Source organism: Nannobrachium achirus, assembly GCF_963921795.1.
Source record: "Nannobrachium achirus genome assembly, chromosome: 7".
NCBI lineage: Eukaryota > Metazoa > Chordata > Actinopteri > Myctophiformes > Myctophidae > Nannobrachium > Nannobrachium achirus.
The window spans coordinates 10,468,008-10,482,755 of NC_137816.1; the positions used below are offsets into that span (position 1 = coordinate 10,468,008).

General features: G+C 41.3%; 3 protein-coding genes across 5 annotated transcripts in view; 1 reads left to right on the forward strand and 2 right to left on the reverse strand.

Annotated features, from left to right (window-relative positions):
• The window catches only part of itsn2b (intersectin 2b), a 49,140-nt gene extending 48,526 nt beyond the window's left edge, over window positions 1–614 (reverse strand). For all 3 annotated transcript variants that reach the window (XR_013962222.1, XM_080730737.1, XM_080730736.1), the window contains exon 1: window positions 445–614. The gene's annotated coding sequence lies outside the window, so the exon portion shown is untranslated. The remainder of the gene's footprint in view (window positions 1–444) is intronic.
• Window positions 615–1,324: 710 nt separating this feature from the next.
• gcfc2 (GC-rich sequence DNA-binding factor 2) lies at window positions 1,325–11,343 on the forward strand. Its single transcript, XM_080729958.1, has 18 exons — window positions 1,325–1,666; window positions 1,945–2,043; window positions 2,772–2,939; window positions 3,166–3,438; window positions 3,526–3,629; window positions 3,711–3,838; window positions 4,897–5,080; window positions 5,175–5,298; window positions 5,894–5,933; window positions 6,121–6,212; window positions 6,918–7,117; window positions 7,785–7,914; window positions 8,549–8,670; window positions 9,565–9,641; window positions 9,958–10,024; window positions 10,555–10,698; window positions 10,841–10,977; window positions 11,128–11,343. Exons 1-18 carry the CDS (start codon window positions 1,363–1,365, stop codon window positions 11,252–11,254), a joined length of 2,520 nt encoding a protein of 839 aa, XP_080586084.1. The 5' UTR covers window positions 1,325–1,362; the 3' UTR covers window positions 11,255–11,343.
• A 1,151-nt stretch (window positions 11,344–12,494) lies between these two features.
• LOC308288366 (saccharopine dehydrogenase-like oxidoreductase) overlaps window positions 12,495–14,748 on the reverse strand; it is a 10,875-nt gene continuing 8,621 nt past the window's right edge. The window contains exons 9-12 of the mRNA XM_080729785.1: window positions 14,131–14,187; window positions 13,731–13,842; window positions 13,428–13,509; window positions 12,495–13,142 (exon numbers count right to left, since the gene is read on the reverse strand). Of these exons, the coding sequence (XP_080585911.1) occupies window positions 13,052–13,142; window positions 13,428–13,509; window positions 13,731–13,842; window positions 14,131–14,187 (342 nt within the window). The 3' untranslated portion in view covers window positions 12,495–13,051. The remainder of the gene's footprint in view (window positions 13,143–13,427; window positions 13,510–13,730; window positions 13,843–14,130; window positions 14,188–14,748) is intronic.

The window sequence follows — 14,748 nt, forward strand, 5'->3', positions numbered from 1 at the left end:
CACACACACACACACACGATAGAGTAAGTAACATTCTCTCTGATCACCTGTCACCACTTGCAACCAGTTCAACTAGTTTGGGGAGAAAGGAATTTAGGAAACATCCCAAGAATCTGTAAACTTACAGTAAAAGCCACCTAAAGTAAGGCAATAATAGTTGCATTCTGTCATTTCTGTGACTGTGTAAATATTCGGCTGAAATAACTACCACCAAGTTCTTGTGAGGTATCAAGGGGTGAGGCATCACCCTTCAAAGACAGACTTGGCTTTCCACTTTAAGGTTTTAACACACACTGACACACAACAACTATACAGCAAACTTCTGCCAGCTTGTTTCTATCTCCCAAACAATTATGTGTTATGCAGTCTAACATCAAACAACATTCATATTCATAACATCAAAGTTTCATTGGTCTGCTTAGATAAGCAGTTTCGGGAGCATACCTCTTTCGCTGCGGTGAAAAACGTGGACTTTTCTGGAGCTTTTTCCCCGCAGCTGAAGTTGTAATCCACGTCTCCGGTACTGAGTGAAGATGATCCGTCATAAAAATGCAAGAGTTCTTCCAGCAGTTTTGAGCTGTGCCCCTCCAAATAAACCTGTTGCTGACACTTGTGGTGTCACACAAACAACATGGCTGACAAGTATTGAGCTAATGGGCGTCTGTTAACATTTGACCGCACTGCAAGTGGGAGGAGAGAGAGAGAGAGAGAGAGAGAGAGAGAGAGAGAGAGAGAGAGAGAGAGAGAGAGAGAAGAGATAAGAGATAAGAGATATGAGATATGATTATGAAATGTATAAACGTATGTTAGAAAATATGTTTCAATTCAATCAATAACACACACCTGACCTTCACATGGCACAGATCCAGCAGCCAATAGTTTACACCTTTATTTTATTTATTCGATTATTTCTTGACTGTATTTACTAGATTATTTATTATATTTATGTTGTCATGCAGAATATTTGTCCACATCAAAAAGGACCAAATTAGTTCTAAAAGTGCAATAAACAATTAGGTCTACATATCCGTCTACTTCAAAAGGTGTCTAACCCTTCTAAATGATCGATTATGGGTTGTCCTTTTAGCATTCTTAGTATCTGTGCCACCGTGCCTTTTTACTGTTAATAAACTATTAAATCAATCAATCAATCAAAAGTAAATTATGCTATGAACTTTTCCAACAGCGGATAATAAAACCAAAACTCCAAATCCCACGATGCTTTGGGAGTAGTTTGCGACAGACTGGTTTCAGACGTAAAAAGCCATGCGTAATGCCTACCGTATTACGTTTCGTATCAGAAGAACGACAACAGAACCCTACACGTTTGGATTATTATTACCTGGCAGTGGGTAAACAAACATGTTCAACAAGAAAACCAGGAGAAACTTTCGCCAAAGAAAAGGAGAATCAAGTGATGAAGATGAGGAGAAGAGTGCAGATGCAGGAGACAGACAGCAGGCTCCTAAACTCTCCAGACCTCCTGGCCGCGGCATCTCTTGCAGCTCCAAGCGGGAAGAGGTGCCTGTGAAGTCGGACAGCAGCGACCCAGACCACGGTGCTGAGGAGAGAGAGCTCATGACAGAAAGAACAGAGCGGACTGAAAAGAAAGACGGACAGAAAGATAAAGGCAACGCTGTGCTGAGTTTTTCCGAGGATAAAGAAGGTTTGTCTTTTTAGAGAATAATAGGCTTGTTCTAATTTATAACTGCTTACATTTTATTGAGATGGGCCGATTGCTGACTTGTTAACCAATCAATAAACACTGGGCTTTTATTAATAAAATACAATAAACAAACTGTTCAATAATATTAGAACCAAAGGTTCTTGGAAAATCTATAAACTTAAAAAATATATATTGTGGTCACTTTATAGCTCTGACAAGTAATAAGAGTCACAATGAGTTACACTGATAAAGCTCCATGGTTACCTGTTTTCTTACAGTTGCCGAGGGACCAGAGTTTCAGCTGAGGAAGTCATCTGATAAAGCTGTTCTGTTCAAAAAAATCAAAAGAAAAGATGACTCCCACAGCACTGCCATTGGTAACACACACACACACACACACACACACACACACACACGCACACACACACACGCACGCACACACACACACACACACACACACACACACTCACTCCACTCTTATGGATTCTGAAGTGAAGGAACCTTTAATGTTGTGCCCCGGGGGATATGGTTGTATTGGAGCTGTGTGACTCTCAGGTGTCTGTCTGTGCAAGAGAGGATGACATGGGTGTACACATTCACTGTCCTCACCTCCTCTTTGAGCTAAGCTGCGGGTATTCCTGTATTTGCTTTTGCAGTCTTACTCTCATTATTAAATCAGAACATCCATGTAGTGTCCGTAACAGGTGGGTCTGTCCACAGCGACAGTAGATTCTTCCTTGCGTAACAGATAGTCCCAATTCCATTGGGTTCCACCAGTGTAATTGGTACTTGTTTGGTTATCCACAGGATAGCAACTGACAAGACATACACTTACTCTATCACCATTACAGTGCCATCTTAGATTATTATAATTATATACACAAACATGTGAAATCATTTATTTTATATATTTCTATTTTTTTGTGAACAATTTTCTATTTAAAATAGACAACCACGTAGAGTAACTACTTGTATATTAGTTTTTTTCCTTAATGTGTGTGTATACTATCTCAAACAGACACATGCACAAATGATATGTATTAACTATACAGAGCACAGACACACACGTCCAACCTAATCTTCTGTGCTCCCTGGACATCTGCAGGTGGAGCTGGTTCCATTTCTGTTTCCTCAAAACTGGATTCACCACCATGCCCAATCCATGAGGAGGAGGATGATGATCATGATGATTATGATGATGACGACGATAATGGTGGAGCAACACCCTATAGCTCAGCCTCTTCACTCTCTGACACCTCTACTCCTGAACAAGGTGCATGGTTGTGTGTGTGACTTTTGATTAATGACACGCAATACTAATAAGTGCATTTTGACATAAGTGAAAAAGTGGATTCTATCCTGACAAATAATGTGTGTGTGTGTGTGTGTGTGTGTGTGTGTGTGTGTGTGTGTGTGTGTGTGTGTGTGTGTGTGTGTGTGTGTGTGTGTGTGTGTGTGTGTGTGTGTGTGTGTGTGTGTGTGTCCGCACACACCTACAGCCCCTACAGCACCTACAGTAATCATCCCTGATATCAAAGACATCCAGGCAGCCAGGAGGAGCCGTAGAAAGGCTCGAGCCCAGAAAGAGTTCATCCCCCTGGGCATGAAGGACCAGAACTCTCCTGGTGGCAGCTCAGACATCCACAGCAGGGATGATGAAGATGAAGACGATGAAGATGGTGACAGCGACAATGAGAAGGATGATCATGAGCGCAGGATAGAGTTTGCTCCACGGACAAAAAGCATCAGGGAAAGAATTACTGAGAAACTTGGTAAGGGAGGATGTAAAAGAAAATGGAAATCAAGGATGCAGAGGAGTGTGTGTATGTTTTTTTATGTAATGTGTGTGTGTTTTTCAGGAGGAAGCGATGGCAGTGACCGTGACTGCTCAGAGAGAGAGGACCAGGACGTCTGGGAGGAGATGCAGATTGGGAAAGGAGTCAAAAGAAGACCAGGAGAGCAGGTGAAGAAACGTATGGCCTAACGAAGACCTAAACCGGAATACAAGTTCTGTTTCTAACTCTACCTCTCATCTCTTTTCAAGAGTCCATCCGGCAGTGACGGCAGTTGGACAGACAGGCAGAGACGGAAGAGCAGATCGGTGGCTGTCCACCTCCCGGAGACTCTGCCTCCTGTCTCCATCCCCACAGTGATTAGGAGAATCGATGCAAAGTCAGTATGTTTAGCATCTTTAATGCATCTAATGTCTTCAAACCGTCTTAAACAGCTGTCACAAATCTAATATACTGTATTTTAATACATGTAACAACACATTATTATCTAACATTTTTAAATGTTCAAAACCCCCTCTTTTTTGTTGGACATAACAAGACAAAGAACTACATTGCAAAAGAAAGTCTTCCATCCCATCCCACCCCTCCCATTTCTTTCCCATAGTTTCATATAACCCTGACCCAACTCAGAATTCTTAGGTCTAATTCTGAGTCTTCACTGACAGAGTTAATGAGACAGTTAAGCTCTGTAAAATACATAAAGGTCCCATGGTCTGAAATATGTAGTTATCAGTTATCAGGGGGAAGAATTGGAAGACACCCATTTCCTCTTGCACTGATTCAACCTTTCAGTTTTATTAAAACAAAAATGAAAGGTTGAATCAGTGCAAGAGGAAATGGGTGTCTTCCAATTCTTCCCCCCCTTCAAGTGTTTTTGAGAAATATATTTGACGTGTATTTGCCGGTTTAAGAGGATGAAAAACATTTGTTTATGGAGGAGCTGTTACTTTAGAGTTAGTCTCGCAAGGCCAGACTGTTGCCTCCGCGATTTGGGCAAAATGCTCCCGGCATACAGTCTGGCAAACGAGAATAGAAACGATGATTGCGAGATAAAGCGGATGTGACGCAACCGCTCCCTTGGTGCAGTAGCAATAACATGTCCTACTGGAAGCGTTAAGTCTCCTTTCAATATTTCTGGTGGCGTTATTTCGTCTTTCTCTGGTGTTATTGGTGTTACCTCCATGATGTTTTCAAACGTTTTCTTAAACTATACACCCATAACAAGAATAGGCCGCTACTGTGTTTCTGTTATGTTTCCAATGGGACTACAGTTCAGTGCAGCAGTGGCTACTTCCGATACTCGCAGTTCGGGAGCTGCCGTTCCAGACTCTATATAGTATTCGGAGATTGTGGAATAGTTGTCTGGCTACGCGAGACTACTTTAGAGTAGACCATACAGGGTGTTGATGATGTCACTGGAACCTCTCTTTACTCCAGACTAGAGTCTCTGAAGGAGGTGCACAGAGCCCGTCAGGCAGAGTTGAGGAGGATGGAGGATGATCTAGAGAGTTCCAGAAGCTCTATAGAAAAGCTGGAGGGAGGCTCCTCAGAGGCACGGCTGAAGTTCTTCAAGAAGATGAACGTCTACAGTCAGAACCTGGTGGAGTGTCTGCAAGAGAAGGTAGAACACATAGATTATAAGTTAGATTTACATTATAATGTTAATATAACTGCCTGGATAATTGATGAACAGCTAAAAGAGTCTGTGTTTGTAGGTGATGGAGATCAACTCATTAGAGGTGGAGCTGCACGCTCTCCTATCTGACCACACGGAGGCGCTGTTGGCAAGCAGACGACAGACTGTCAGGGAGGAGGCTGGCCGCCTACAGCAGCTCACTTGTGAGTTGTGTGTGTGTGTGTGTGTGTGTTGCGCGTGCGTGTGTGCGTGTGTGTGTGTGTGTGTGTGTGTGTGTGTGTGTGTGTGTGTGTATATGTGTGACATGCATGTAGTTCCTGTGTTTTTAAAGGTAAACTTTATGAGGGCCAGATCTCAAGTCTCTTAATTGATATTTCCTTGCTCGTTGATCTTCACTTGAACCGGACGGCGGACGTCATTCTGGTCTGCTATTTCGAAGGTCATCTCAAAGCTTTTATTTCTGCTTTGACGAGCAAGGATAGAGGAGGGATCTCTGACTATCTATTGTGACAAAGGCATTTTTCAGCTGAATGTCATGACGTTAAATTGTTCACTTTGCTTTACATCTTATATACAACATATATACAACATAGGGATTATGTCGTGAGGAAAACATTCAGATAATTACCGTTTTGGTCAAAACGTACTGAGAATATTGATATCAAATATTTGTTTAAGTATTCAAATAAATTCCAAATATTACCAAATGATCTCGCAGCACCCCTGGACTGGGCACCCCAGGGTGCCCCGTCACCCACTTTGAAAACCCCTGGTTTAGTAACAGTCTCTCATCTGTAGATGGTGCTGCTGAGCAGAGTGGAGGTGGTCCCAGTCAGAGGTGAGTGAGACAAATATACAGTATGAATGTATTACTTGGATCATTACGTTTTATGTGTTTGAAATAAAAAGGGAAAATCCTTTCCAATCCATATTTATAGTTTTGATCTGATGAAAATGATTACAATGATTATCACATCTGGCTCAATGTTGTCCTTTTGTCCTGTTGATGTGTTTGACTGCTGTAGAGAGGACGTTGCTGATGATGGAGCCTGTGTTGACACACCCGAAGACACACAGCCTTCATCAGAAGAAGAGGACGAGCTTCAGAGGAAGAGAGGTCACCATCCCTTTTATCTCTAAATCTTTCCAGTTATTTCTTTCTCCATCCATTTTATCTGCATCTCCATCCATCCATTCATCCCTCAATCCATTTATCCGTAAATAAAACCATTAATCTAGTAGGCCTGTCAATATATATATTTCTATTTTTGCATTATAACCCAAGAAGTGTATATTTATTCTAACAACATGTCTTTAATATATGGACATACTTAGTTTACATACACATTACAAAAAACAAACATGTGTGCCATCGTTAGTGATGAAAATGGAACAACTGTTATTTTAAATGACATGAAACGGTACATGATGACATTCAAACTACCATGTACTGTATCTGTATTCATCCATACATCCATTTATTTATCAGTAAGACGCCCTAAGGGCGAGAAGCGACCTAGGGCGAGGTTGCACTGAAACAACAGACAATGTGTCCACATATGGGCATTCCAAGATATGGGCTTAATATTGATGACATCAGGGATCTCCATTAACGGGCATAAAAGGGACAAGGCCAGAATTAATTTGCAAGTGTGGTTGCTGTGATGTGAGTCTCACTTGCAAATTAATTCTGTCTTGGCCATATATGGAGTGACATGAGGCCTGACGCACATGAGCTGCAGGTTATCATAGTAAATGCGACCTACGGTCTCAATCAATCAACTGTAGTAATGCTTTTTTTTGTGTCTCTTCCCTGTCTCAGTGGCCATCATGCAGCGTGCTCAGTCAGTGTTCAGTGATGTAGAGGAGGGGTTCAGTGACGTTCAGAAGGTTCTGAGAGGTTTTGAGGAGTGGAGAGATTTTTTTCCAGACTCCTACCTGAATGCGTACATCTCCCTCTGCCTCCCTAAGCTGCTGAACCCACATATCAGACACCAGATTATGAACTGGAACCCTCTGACGGTACACACGCATACACGTGTGTGTGTGTGTGTGCACACACACACCCACACACAAACACACACACATACACACACAGGGACTGCCCCATGGTTCGAACTCCCGTTGGTCCGAACACTGTCGGCAGGTTAGCTACTCACCAGCGTCGGCAGGTTAGCTACTCACCAGCGTTAGTTTTACTGAGGTTAGGGTTAAGGTTAGGTTTAGGTGGTCGGACCAAAGGGAGTTCGAACCAAGGACATGTTACACACACACACACACACGTACATAAAAAAACATTTACATCTGCAAATGTTCATTTATCTGTGTTCCTTGGTATGATCAAAAGATATGAGTGTGGCAGCATGCAGGAAGGCATTACGTATTCGAAATTGCCGTTTTCTTTTTGTTATAAACTCTTCTGAGCTCTGCATGCACCCGGTAATCAGAATATTATGAGATTGAGTTGTGCTCGCAAAGTCACCAAATGCATTTTTATATTAAGAACAAACTATTTCAGTATTTCCACAGAAATGCAGCATCTGCAAATGTAAAGTTATCTGAATTCTTTAATACGATCAAAATATATTTCTGGTTTAACTGAGGCCTCAAATCCAGGGACTCTTCATGTTTAATGATTTTGTAGTCGTTTCTTTTGTCAAGAGGCCCATTGCTTGTGTTTGTTTCTCAGGACCGCATAGGTGACGTTGAAGCATTGCCATGGTACGGAGCTGTAGAGGCGTTCTGTCTCAGTCAGGAACACATAGACACACAAACATTCACTAATGTTGTAGAGAAGACGCTACTGCCCAAAATGACAGGTAACTCACTCATCCTTCACTTCACTTGAACTGAGTGCCACATAAGGGTGCACCGATAGGACTTACTTCATAATAGTGATACCAAGTACAAGTATTTTACATAATTATATTTTCTTTTAGCAATTGCCCATTAAATGTATCTTTATTAAGCAAGTACAGACAGAGATTGGGAGGTCGAGGTTCAATTCCGCAGCCGGGTCATACCAAAGACTATAAAAAGTTGGACCCAATACCACCCAATTTATTTCAAGCCGGCTCGCACTACAGAAACAGGATATGGGCTCCTGCCTGGCTACATGGCTTGGCAAGGCTTACTTTTTTACTTACAATCATTACTTATGATCCACTCGGTGTCTATAGAGACTGAGTGGACATCTTTATCTGTATTCTGTATATATGGTACATCTGTATGACAACCAAAGTAACCAATTACTATGCAACCATCGGCAGCCTTCACTAATTGCGAGTATGATTATTTTAGCCTGGTATCAACCTGATAACAATACTAGTGTCAGCATCAGTGGCATATTTGCAATAAGTATTTAAGATGTTTGATCTGACTCAAGATCAAACATCACACTATCACTCACCTATCTTTTTATATGACCTTTCTCTGTCTCTCTTTCCTCCTCAGCCTTTGTGGAGTTGGTGTGGGACCCTCTGTCTCACCGTCAGTCCGTTTGTCTGTCTGATGTCTGTCACAGTCTGAGGGACGACTTCTCCATCTTCCAGGGAGAGCAGAGCAAACCATTAAAGGTGAGACATGTCTGTCACACATTATTACTCAATCACTCAATCATTCTGTGTCACATTACTACAGACTGTCTGTCATACTATCTTGTGTGTGTGCGTGCGTGCGTGCGTGGGTGCGTGCGTGCGTGCGTGCGTTAACTAGCAAGATGCCTCAGGGCGACGTGCGCCAATTCTTGGCCATCTGGCCAGTGATGTTTATCGGACCAGTTACCCATATATGGAGGCCCTGGTACCCATATATGGAGATCCATGTACTGAGATATGCTGTGAGAGCCCAAACATGCTTACTCAGTTATTCGTTATGTGAAGGTCCGATGATGTCTATGACATCTGACATCATACCCTTTTATGCCCATAAATGGAGATCTCTGTCTGTAGAACCAGCCACACAGATATGGGCTGTCTTTCTCCATATATGGGCATTCCCATATGAAGTCCTGTTAGATATGGGCTTAATATTGATGACATCAGGGATCTCCATATTTGGGCATTAAAGAGATTCTGTTTAGAGTGGTTCCCAATTCCCATGACATCACAATATACAATTCCTTTTATGCCCATACATGGAGATCCCTGTCTGAACCAGCCATACATATATGGGCTGTCTTCCTCCATATATGGGCATTCCATATGAAGTCCTGTTAGATATGGGCTTAAGATGACATCAGGGATCTCCATATATGGGCATAAAAGGGATTCTGTTAGAGTGGTTCCCATGACAGATCCCTGCTCTGAGTATCTTGACACAGTGATGTGTCAGGGGAACCACAGTGTCAGGCGTGACAGAGATACGAACAAGATGTGCCGGTTTCCATAGTTAACAGCGACCTACGGTCGCAACAATGTGTTTGTTGACAGTGTGTGTGTTGACGATGTGTATTTGTGTGTGTCATGCAGGTGTTTATTCAAGCTGTAGTCAGCAGACTGAGAAGTTGTGTTGATGAAGATATTTTCATCCCGCTTTTCCCCAAACAGTAAGTCAATGCATTCATACTGTAACAAGCAGGGGCCTCAGTCACACAGGCAGCATGGGAATTGAACTGTGGTGACGTTTTGATTTTGGAGCGCTGCTCATGCTCCCTGACTTGTACAGTAGCTATCTTTTGTATTTTCAAACTTAGTGTCTTCTCATCTTTACATGTATATTTAACCACTGATCCTTTTCTTAGTGCTGAAAATAGCTGATCTACAAGCTCACAATGCGTCATTACCCCAGCCAGAATAGGGACACTAGATTTGTTGTGGTTAACTTTAACAGCTGCCAGTATTTACTCTTTTGTGTCATTGCAGAGTTCTGGAGGACCTAACATCTCCTCAGTGTCGATTCAGAGATAGGCAGCTGTGGGCGGCTGTGAAGGTTTGTTCAACACTGTAACATCACCACAGGAATAGTCTTGCATAGCCAGACGATCTGAGATCTCTGCCTACCGATACATCTGGGGAAATCTAACATTCAATAAATGGGCTTTTTGGACCTGGGAGAAAACCAGCAGTATAAAACTACACCCACTGCTTTGAAAACCAATCTTAAACCACCCCATATGAAGGAACATCTCAATGCAAAGTCTTTGCATTGGTTCTGTGAACCTGTTATTTTAGACATTTTGCGAATTCTTTCCACGTTCTTCTTTTTAGCCCATTCATTAAATTCTGAAGGCAGCTATCTCTGGCTGCTTGAGACTACCACATTAACTAGAGTGAAAATGAATTAAAATATTTGAGGTCATGTAGGTATTGTGTGTATTATGGTGAACCATTTGTATTTTTAATGTATGTGTATTAATATTATAATATATTATACATAAAATATGTGTAAGGTACTGTGTAATATTTATTTTTATATTCAATATTTATGGTTGTAATAATTTGTATTGTGTGTATTTTTAGCTCCTGGGGAACATGAGGTTATGGGATCAGATCCTCCCTGAGAGTGTGTTGAAGGACCTGATGCTAAACAAACTGCTGAATGCACGCGTGATGATCATTCTGCTGAACCAGAGCCAGACAAACCCTGTCCACATACTCGGCAAGGTACACAACTTTATTTCACCCTTTGTGTCTGTGTGTAGGAGCGGGTGTGCATGTCTGTTGCAATGCAACACATCAGCTTGTAGATTCGATATTATCTGCATTTGTTCCCCTCACCTTTCACAGTATGATCTTTCTCTCACAGATAGCAGACAGTCTACCGGGATCTTGGTTTGTAGAAATGAGCGAGTGTTTGCCTGAACTGCGCTCTCTCAGCGACCTAATGCTACAGACTGCAGACTCTGTCTGCAAAGATCAGTCGCCTGAATATCCTGCCATTAGGTACAACACACTCTTTGCACTACAGCGTACCATCTTACATCCTTACATGCATAGTATAAAACCTATTATCTTCCTAATTCTAACATCACTAACATCACTAATGAGGTTGAAACTCAAAGCTGACTTGTGATTTCCGGTTCTCTCTTAAAGGTCGACAGTGCTTAAAATCCTGCAGGTCCTGAACAGAATCCGGTGCTTTGAAAGTATCCAGACTATTTCAGAGAAGTACAACTACCAAGAAATGGTCTACTCTCAACAGCTGCTGAACAAAGACTAACAATAGATTCTTAATCTTTTCATGACTGGGAACACGAAGGTGTCTATTGTGATTAAACCTTTGTCTTTTTTGATAGCCTACTGTCTGTACATAAGATGCAAATGCCATTTGTTACTCTTAAATAATCTTGAATAAATAATTTTAAACATGGTAGTCTGTAAATGTCAGACAAAATCTGCATAGGCTGCCATCTTGCGCTACCCCTTCTGAGTAAGAAAACAAGTTTGTCTTCAAGAAGTGTGTGTAATTCAGTTGGTAGAGTGCCCTCATCTCTAGATCTGGACAAGATTCTGGGTTTGATCTGTCTATGAACCATTGAGCAATGATACAAATGATTTGAAGCAACAGAGTTTTCTTTATTTACCAGACAAAAAAGAAACCCACACATTACATAGTCAAATCTGTAGTAAGCAAAACATTCTTTCTGGTGTGTGACAGTCAAACCATTCTGGTCCTGATAAGCCTCAAGCACTTATACAAATCAAAAATGCACAGTTCAGTTTAAATTACTTCACTGTTTTTAAAGGTGATACACCGTGAAATTTCAATTTTCCTATTTTAAAACCTTTTTTTGGGGTCCCACTAGCACCTATCTTCACAAAGTCCCATTTCTGACCGTTGTGTCTTTCTCTGGTTTTGAGAAGGCGAAGGTTAAAAGTATCCCACGGGTTCTCAAAACAGGCTATCCAGATTTGCTGCCAATTGTGACGTCATCTGCCGATTGTGACGTCATCATAAAAAAAAACTTTTCAAAAGGATTTTGGGGGGGGGTGGCGCAGTTCAGGCCAAAGGTGGTACTGCAGCTGAAATGCTCTGAGAGCCATTGATTCAGGAGTGGTAATTTAGCCTCAAACCTTTTGAAAAACGTTTTTGGGACAAACAATATGACAAATACTTTTTAAATGCATGGTGTATCACCTTTAAAGACAGGCTTGAGCAGGTTTCATTGGCAATTGTAAAAAAGAAAACAATTGTCCCATTGGAATAAAGATGGTGCTAAATGTATCCTACAAAGTAATGAACTCTGTTCCTATCCTACACAGTAAAGTAATGCTATTTTCTGATGTTTCTACTTTCTATCCAACACAGCAGAATGAGCTGTATTGTACTGAAGTTTTATAGCATACACAGTAGAATGAGCTCTATTCTACGAAGCCACAATAAGAGAGATCTAGGCAACATTTAAAGATACAAGTGCAACGTTCGCAAACAGTATTTTATTTTCACCCACGCCCCACAATTTCACCCACGCCCCACAATTTCCCTGGCCCCAGCGGGATTCGGTAGAATCTGCAGTCTCAACCATTAAATGACTGAATTGGAAGTTGAGTGTAGTGTCTGGAGACTGGAGTGTCAGTTACTCATCAGAGTCAGATCAATACACAACATCAATATACAGTTAGAATAAAAGGGACACCTTATCATTTCATTATTTATTTTGTTCTCATTTTGTTGTGCATTGTTTGAATTAGGAATGCTAGTGAAGATGAAGCAAGCAGTATGGCTTGGTATTTGCAAATAAATGTCATGATTATTCAAACCAGACAAGCCATGCCAAAATTTCAGCCCAATAATTTGTGGTGTAGAACACAGTACACAGTGTTGTGCCTGACAGGCAGAGGGTTAATGTGCTGTTCAGGGAAAAATAATTTAGGTTAATTTCTGGCCAGTAAGGGGAACGGTAAGTTTCCGACAAAGGAAACATTGAATATGTACTGTATTTTATGTATTTTCATGGCTCGTTGGTAATGTCTTCTCTACTGCCGTCAAGTGCTGAAGGAAACTTGGGAGTGAATGTTATATGACAGAGAACTGGATGCCATGTTTGTCGAGACGGTCGATCAGGGTGGTTCTGGAGAAGACAGCTCCTGGAGAATAAACTCCTCCCCTGAAGAAAAAAACACATGAGGAGAAAGGAAGGAGGCACGGAAGAAAAACAAAGGAATGAAAGAATAGAGAAGGAAATGAGGTGGATAGATATGAAAGATGCAGAAAAGGAGAGTATGGTAGAAGGACAGACAAGGATAGATGAGGAGGAAAGACAGTGATACAGCATTAATAGTAGATATACACCATCCAGGGCAAAAACCTCCAAATACATTTCAAATGATCCACACATGACCGTCACATGAATATTGTCTCATACTGTAGTTTGACATTTGTGTAAACTCACTGCTTGGGTAGGGCGGAGGGTTCATTGAGGATGGTAAGTGCAGCCTGAACCATGGCGATGGGCGTGGCCACATATCCAGCCTCTGGATCACAACAATAAACACAAATCATTGCATCAATAATACATAAGAAAGATAGAAGTATTCAAATGTATTAATATGGATGATGTTGGCCCGCCACTTTTCATTATAGTTACAGTATAATCTCCCAGATTTTATCTTCAGATCTCCCACACTGACCATAACACTCACGGCCATTTTGCCTAGAGGCAAACTCGGAAACCAGCATTAGTAAATCAAGTTACCTGGTCCTTGGACCAATGTGCGGATCTTTAGGTTAGGTTTTCCCTGTGAGGCGTCTTGTCCCTCGGTGTAACCTTCTCCATAGAAGGCAAACTGGAAGGATGATCCCTCCATCTAACGCACAGGAAAAATTGAAAAATATATATATTTTAAGTCAATAAAAAAAAGATCTTGCTTTAGTCATATCATTGATGACACGGTTTGTATGTGTGCTCGCCGTAGATTGCCCTACCCGCCTACCGTCGCCCGTTGTTGTTAGTCACATTAATTTTCATTATTTTTTTCATCAATGATACCATTTAGATTTTCAAATCATTTGATTAGTCAGTTGCTATTTTTGACAATCAACATTTCGTCTTGACACCTTATGACACCTTAACTATGTTCTACATAAATGTCTACCTGTTTTCTGGTTGGTCCTGCCTTGGAGAAGAAACCAAAGGAGAAGAACTCTGGATGCTGAAAGAGAAGGATTCAAATCATAATTTTCTGATTCTTATTCCTACATAGTCTCATTCTAAGGACACTATAGCATTTCTTTCTTTTGCAGTATACCCCTTTTTCACCTGGAATGGGTACATAGAATAGTGATATTAACAATATTAACTCATTCGCTACATTTAAAAAATCTGTGCCAGGATGCCCCCAGTCTCCATAGACTTCCATTTAATTCATGCCCATGCATAGATCATGCACCATGTGTGTGCACGCCGTTCACAGCTTTCAAACAAAAAAATCCGCTTGGAAATCCGTTCAGGCATTAATGATCAGCAGCCATTATGTTTTCTTAAAATGTGTTTGTCCCACACTGACCATGGGGTCAAGCATGACATTTCGCGATCGCGATCATGCCTAGTAGATAGAAGGAGGTCCATTTTTGTTTTCTTTTTTAAACAGTCCAAAACTCGGGAAACTCGGGCGTGGCAGCGGCAGGGTATGGGAATAACTCGGGAAACTTGGGAGGGGGCAGCAAATTAGTTAAATAAAAATAAAAAATAAAAAAAAGGTTTACGATTCAGA

Coding starts and splice junctions, on each gene's coding strand:
- gcfc2 (XM_080729958.1), top strand. CDS start 1,363: ATGTTCAACAAGAAAACCAGGAGAAACTTTCGCCAAAGAAAAGGAGAA. Junction 10,025..10,554: donor AGCTGTGGGCGGCTGTGAAG/GTTTGTTCAACA, acceptor GTGTATTTTTAG/CTCCTGGGGAACATGAGGTT. Junction 10,699..10,840: donor CTGTCCACATACTCGGCAAG/GTACACAACTTT, acceptor TTTCTCTCACAG/ATAGCAGACAGTCTACCGGG.